Source organism: Bubalus bubalis, chromosome 1, assembly GCF_019923935.1.
Source record: "Bubalus bubalis isolate 160015118507 breed Murrah chromosome 1, NDDB_SH_1, whole genome shotgun sequence".
Lineage (NCBI taxonomy): Eukaryota > Metazoa > Chordata > Mammalia > Artiodactyla > Bovidae > Bubalus > Bubalus bubalis.
In genome coordinates, this window is record NC_059157.1 from 158526225 (window position 1) to 158533132 (window position 6908).

The 6908-nt window shown below is 45.8% G+C and overlaps 1 protein-coding gene across 6 annotated transcripts in view; it reads right to left on the minus strand.

The window, feature by feature from the left end:
* ARHGEF26 (Rho guanine nucleotide exchange factor 26) overlaps positions 1 to 4846 on the minus strand; it is a 138966-nt gene extending 134120 nt beyond the window's left edge. For 2 of the 6 annotated variants that reach the window (XM_044945648.2, XM_044945642.2), the window contains exons 1-3: positions 4698 to 4846; positions 3141 to 4279; positions 1428 to 1467 (exon numbers count right to left, since the gene is read on the minus strand). In XM_044945648.2, coding sequence (XP_044801583.2) covers positions 1428 to 1467; positions 3141 to 4220 — 1120 coding nt within the window. In that variant the 5' untranslated portion in view covers positions 4221 to 4279; positions 4698 to 4846. The other 4 variants (XM_044945634.2, XR_006552140.2, XM_006041535.4 and 1 more) reach the window with 3 other exon arrangements.
* Positions 4847 to 6908: the final 2062 nt, after the last annotated feature.

Consider the following 6908-nt stretch of genomic DNA (forward strand, 5'->3'; position numbering starts at 1 on the left):
AAACTCAGGTCTCTGGTTCCAATATCACAGGATCTTACCACTCAACCACACAGCTTCCTGACTTACATTCTTGTTAGTCATCAACTGCTAAGACTCCTGCATTCCTCATGTACATATATGTGAAAAAGAATGTCTAGGTCATCATATTTAAGAAGAAAGGACAAGGTGCACAGAAACAGCTCCTTGTAAAAGGAAACAGCATAAAACTAGTTATAATGAAGGTCTGTCCTCAGACTTCAAAAAAGCTCAACATTTTTAACTATTTGAAGCAAAGGTCACAAAACTAATGCCAAATTCCAGAAGATGCAAAACATCTCTCATGATTGATATTAGATAGATGCTCTGTTCACTTCACAGTCATAACAGGGTACAAGAGAAAGCAAAGTGCGTGAGAACCAGGTGTCTGTCCTGGTCCCGGCTGTGTGACAGTGGATAAGGTACTAAGCCTCTTTGAGATTTCCAGATTCCTCGGTTATAAAATCTGGACGATGACTTTATCCCAGCCAGCAAAAATACTATATCTGGGTTTCTTCCCCATAGAAAACATTTTTCTAAGATGAATACAATAAATACATTTTTATAAACTGGTCATATTTAAATGATAAAATGGGAACTGATTTTTATAAGAATGATATGGGGAAATGTTTTGTAATCAGCCAAGTTGATACAACTCTGGGTGGTTTTACCTTTGATTTACTTACAGAGGGGCATACCCTTCTTCACTGTTTTTTTAAAGGCAGGAAAATCTTACCATTTCAAAGAATGACAGGAAGTAACTACCCTCACCTCCACCACACTCCCTCAGCTCTACAAGCTCTTCTGGTCCATTGACACTGGATCCATTTACACAAAGTTCCCTAATCTGATTAGGGTCTGAACACCTGGTGAAAGCTGCTTTTGTTTCCATCCTTCACAAAAACACTATATGAGGTCGAAACTCTTAGCAGTAGGGTTCTGTTAATGAAGCGAGTTTGATTTCCTCCAAATTGAAACTTGGTTATGAAACCATATTAATGATATTAAAATGTAGAAATATGGGGATAAGTCAAAGGAAATATGACCTAAGGAAATACAGACATAAGATCTACATGCCAAACCTTGAGAATTTTAAATTGAAGAGCTAGAGTTTATCCTTAATCTTTCTTCATTTTTTGAGGGAGGTGGGGATGGAGCCAGAGTAGAGGAGAATTAAAAATCCCAGAACACTGGTCTGACAAAGTCATCGGCTTACAAAGAATGCCATTAATTTTATTCACTGCTGGTATTACTGGATGAAAATTTAGCTTAGTACAGAGCTTTGTGCTGTATAATTTGAGAAGTTGTACATTTTTCTCATCTTGTGTTTTTGTTACTTCAGTTGGATTTCAACTTATAATTGATATTCCACATTGAAACAGCAATAAAAGTCTGGAAAATCAAATGCTTACCTTCCCCATCAAATGTTCCTTGTCCTTTCAGCATTTTTTTCTAAGAAACAAGAAAAGCAAAAAGAAGAAAAGCAAAGCAAACTATGTATGAATGAGCCAAACAGAAAATACAGCTATTTCAAGAAAAAGTACTTTTTTTGTGGTCACATTCATTAGATTTCCAACAGCATGCACAGATGATCCCTGGAGCAGTCATATGACTACTACCACTCACTAAAAAGATGAAATAAAATGTACAATATCCCCCATGCTCAGCCAATACAGCTTGAGAATCCTCAAATGACCAATAGTTTTTAGCTTATTACTGATGATTCACCATCTGTTAAACTGAACTCTGCTATACTTGCAGAGTTGGGGGGGTGGGGAAGCACATAAAATGTTATGTAATTTCTTTACTTAGAAATTAGTTTGCTTAGTCGCTCAGTCATGTCCTATTCTTTGTGACCCCATGAGTTGAAGCCCTCCAGGCTCCTCTGTCCATGGGACTTTCCAGGCAAGAATACTGGAGTTGAGAAGACATTCCCTTCTCCAGGTGATCTTCCCAACCCAGGGACTGAACCCAGGTCTCCTGCATTGCAGGCGGATTCTTTACCATCTGAGCCACCAGGGAAGCCCACTCATGATTCACCACCACTGTTAAATTGAAATTTGTTAAACTTGCAAAGTTGGAGGGGGAAAAAAATACACATAAAATGTTATGTAATTTAAGGCCATAGGATCTAAAATAAAACAGGCTCACTTGTGTATTACATATGTGACATTTATATAGACTGGTTCCAGCTTTCTGATTAATCAGGAAAAGATGTGGCTGCCAAAATGAATTTCTGCCCTATTGCTGAGATCTGTCTTGTGTCTGGAGAAGGCAGCACACGCACACTCCAAAATCTCCTTCCCTAGTCTTCCCTATTTCTTCATGTCATATTTGGTAATATTTTAAGGAGTGCAACTCCTAGGTCTTTATCTGGGAGCAACGCCACCCCATTCACTCCAACCTGAAGTTTCAAGCTCCCAACTTGTTAAACGCACTCAAGGGTTAAGTGGGCACAAAATGGGAATGAGATGCAGCCAAAGCCACTGGTGAAAGAAGCCAGAAAGAACAAAGATGACAAACTATGTCTTTTGTGATTCTGGCAATTGACTTTTACGATTCACATTTTACCTGGGCGGTATATAGTATGTGATCATTATGGAAAGGAAAAATATTTCAGTAATTAAATCATTAATGTAAGTACTTAAAATAATCAACCGGCTGAAAGGAAATTAGTGTTTTCCTGTATCAGCTGTGGTGAATCAGCAACCAGTAACGGACACTTCTAAACAAGCACCACACTGGCGTGACTACTAAAGAGTGCAGATCCACGCCTGCCTGCCACTCCCTTTGCATCCACCTGTATTAAAAGTGTTCAAGATTCACTCCACCAATACCTAATTTGCTGGGTTTTTTCTCCTACTTGTCCCCCACATTTTGCTGAACTTAGAAAATGAATACAGTGATAAGAGTTTCAGTTCCTCCCATGAAACTGCATCAACCTGGGCTGTGCCTACCAGCAATAAAATGGCCAAGAGATAGATTGCAGGGGTCTGATCAACAAACAATAAAATTAAAAAAGAACAATAACCTTTGGCTCCCTCCGTGCCCCTCCTCCCCACCCCAAACATCTTCACTGGCGGCTTAATGACTGCCTAACATGCGACACTCTTGCCCTCTTTTACCTTTATCCTTCCCAGGCTGGAAAACTTCTCCTTGTCTTCCATCACTGCTTTCAGAACCGGCTGGGACATCCTGTTCTTCTTCTTCGAGGTGCCAGGACTGTCAAAATCAACGCCACTGACCACCGCCCTGCGATAGGAGGTGGACCGCAAGCCTCTCCGCAGAGACCCCGGGCTATCCAAGTCGTGCTCCGCCTCGCCCTCGTCCTCTGCTGGGCCCAGGGGGGCCCCAAGGCCCTCCACCATGCTGCGCACCTTGAGCAGTCTCTTGTGAGGTTCCACGTTCAGACTGTTGGATTTACTAATTTTAATTTCCGAGGCCAAGCTCTTCGGAATGATCTGCTGTTTTCCCACTTTGAGGGCGGCGGGGCTGTTTGTGCTCAAAACTACCGAAGGATTCTCCAGGAGTTCGTTCTCCGGTGAGGGCAGCCTTTGGAGAGGCAGTTTTCGTTCCAAAGACCTTTTGGGGAGCGAAGGAGAGAGTCTCGAGGGTCCTCGCTCAGGGTCCTTAGCCATATTGCCGGAGAGCGAACCGGCGCCTTGGGAGGAGATATTAGGGGAAAGCCCATTTGCAGCCGGCGATGGCAGGGGGCTGGTGGGGAATCCGGTCTTGTCCCCCTCGGGGCTGCAGGGGGAGGGCGCTCGAGGAGTCCGCGGGGGGTGCAGCGGCTGAGGCGCGGGCTTGGTCACTGTGCCGTTCGCTGGGGACTTGGGGGAGCCGACTGACGCCACTCTGGGGACTTGGGGTGACTTGGGCCGTCGAAGCCGAGGAGAGACAGCCCTGTACTCCTGGGAGACGGTCCTCCCATTGGTCACAGCCCTCCGATGGGCGCATAGAAGCAGGGGGCTTCTCTGGACCGTCCTGCCGTCTGAGGCGCCGGCCACTTCGGCCAGAGTCTGCGCCGCAGGGAGCGTCTCTCGGTCCTCCACCGGGAAATCCGTGATCAGCAACCCGCTGGGGCTCTGATAGGACTGGGGCCTCGGCTTGCTCCGACCCAGGAGCTGGGGCTGAGGGGTTGAACGCCTCCGCCACAAAGGGGTTAAGCTGTTGCTGGAAAAATCCACTTCGCTCTCGGTGTCCATAGCGGAGCCTCGGGGGTCAGCCCCCGGGGGAGTGGGGGACAGCACCTAGTCAGTCTTGCCTAAAGAGGAAAGAAGTCATGGAGCTTGGCCTCCGGACTACCAGGCACGCCTTGCAGACGCGCGCGCTCTGAGCCCGGGGATCACCCGGCTGCCGAGGGACACAACTGCGTTCAATTACCCACCCTTTCTGGGGCAAAAACTGCGCCCACCGCGGCGAGGGGTCCAGTACAGAAACCTGGGTCGCGCCCAGGCGAATTAATCCAATCACCTCCGCGCCTCTCTCGCGGCCCAAGACCACCCGCACAGAAACAGACCGCCACCAAATCGCCGGTGCAAACTGATGCACAGGAAACTTGGGACGAGTTCAGCTTTCTTGGGAAACTCGTCGCGGGACGCTCCCCTCCTCCGCCATCCAGCGGCCCGCCCCCGTCGTAGGTCCCCTAGAGCTCCAGCAGCCCGTCTCCCAGGCGGATTTACCTTCAGGGCTTGTAGAGCCCAGGGCCGACGAGCACCCCCGCCCAGTGGGTGGCCCGGGTCCCGGACCGAATCTTTGCAGCGAGAGCTCTGGAGAGCTCAGCAGCCGACCCAGCGTCGGCTCCGCCCCCAAGCTTGATCCCGCCTACGGCATTGGCCACGCCCCGGCCCGCCTCAGTCGCTGCCTTCTGGGAGCCGCTGCCTTCCCGCCCTGGTCTCTCGTTAAAACGCTCAAGCGCACCTGGGCTGTGTGCCGAGCTCCGGGTTCCCGGCCACGAGATGCGGGGAGGGGGCGGCGTGGGAGCTGCGGGCGCGCAAGGCTGTTGCTCGGAGCACAGCGTGGGAACAAACGTAGGAGCCCTGCCAGAATGTAATTTGCGAAGTCCTGGGCCCCCGGGGGATCTCCCTGGTAGAAGCTCGGAATGCCGAGCATAGTAAGGTGCGTGAGGCTGGAACGCGTAGCTCTGAACGCAGAAAGCCAGGCGCCTCTCAGTATTGGGGGGGTCTTAAATCCGATACCCTACTCCTCTGCTTAAAATATCTTATGGACTGATAGGCTTGCTTGTGCCTGGAGTATTTCTGGAGAGATACTTATAGCCAATTCGGGGGAGGACAACTGAGTGGCTAGGAAACCGGAGGGACGGAGTGTTTTCATTCAGTCATCTTTGAATCTTGTATGCTTTACCTATAACCATAATTTAAATTGCCAAAAAAAAAAGAAAAAAGCGTACTGGTTTCTAAGCGTACACAGGATAAAATTCAAAATCCTCTCCAAGGCCCTATAGGACTTGGCAACTGAGCACGAGCACACCAACAGGAAGTGCTTACCTCTGTAGCCTAGACTTCCCCCAACCCCTACACTTGTTCCTTCACTAGTTTTAGGCCATACCCACCAAGTTTGACAGGCTCAAACCTTCCCTTTTGTTTCTCCTTGACCTTCTGACCTGTCCGTCAGAGAGGACTTCCCTCCTGAATCTGATTATGGCTACGCTTATTTACTTTCCTGGCCACCTTTTCTCATCTATCGACACTCATCGCAAATGTGTTTAATCATATATTTAGTTTTATGTTTATTATCTGCTTTGTCTTCTTTTGACTGAAAGCTGCAAGAGGGCAGGGGCCATGTTTCTGTATTGCCCCCTCTGTATTCCAGGCACATAGAGTGGCACTTAATGAATATTTGTCAAATGAATGTATGAATGAATGAGAGGGTGACCTGAATGAAGACAGTGACCAACCACCACAGAGTGCTCTGTTGCCAAGTAGTAGAAAGTTGGCTGTGTCCTGGACAAGCTCCAGCAATGTGAGAAGAATAAGGCAAACTTGAGAAGACAGATGATTTTTAGAATGTAAGATCTGTGTAATTAATTCTATTACCAAGACATATGGGCTGTTCTCCAAACTCTCTTTTTTGGCATTCACAAATTCAACAAGGGGTGTACTGCACATCCACGAAGTGTTCCTGTTTTCCCTGGATAGGTTGAATTTGTTGACCAAAAATAGTAAAAGGCAATTTCTGGGTGGTGATGAGATGAATGTTTTTCATGCTTATTTATACTTTGCTATACTTTCCAAATACTGTACATTAAATATATGTTACTTTGATTTGAGATGTTTTCATAAGTAGAAGAAATGGCATCAAAATATTTATAAGAAATTTTTCTAAAAAAAGAAATTTACCAAATATTTTGGTTAAAATATACAGCTGATTATATACTCGTACCTATGCACTTTTTAATATAGGGTATTTTTCATACTAACAGGTATTACTTGTATATTGGGAAAATATAATACAGTTAATTTTTAAAGTGCTTAGTTAATGACAGATGAAGTGTTATCTAATTCAGGATGCAATCTGTGACTTAAATTAAGAAGTTTTAAATGGTGATGTGAGAAACTAGCTTCTCTTCAAATTATGCTGGTTCTGCAAACAAGCTAGCTGATGATTATGAGGAAATTGCAGGATATTCCTACCTCATTCCTAAGCAACAACATAATACCCACCAAAACAACAACAAGGGCATAACATAAAGTGCTGTTACTTCACTAAGCTTCGAAATCCACAGATCTACTGCCCATTTTACGGTCCAGTCAATTTATCATAATTTTTCAAATCTAGGGCATTGTTGATAGCATGTGCTATCAAGAAAAAAAAAGAGCTGTGAATTAAATTATGAAACAGTGTGTTGTTACATAGGATCTTTTTAATACTTA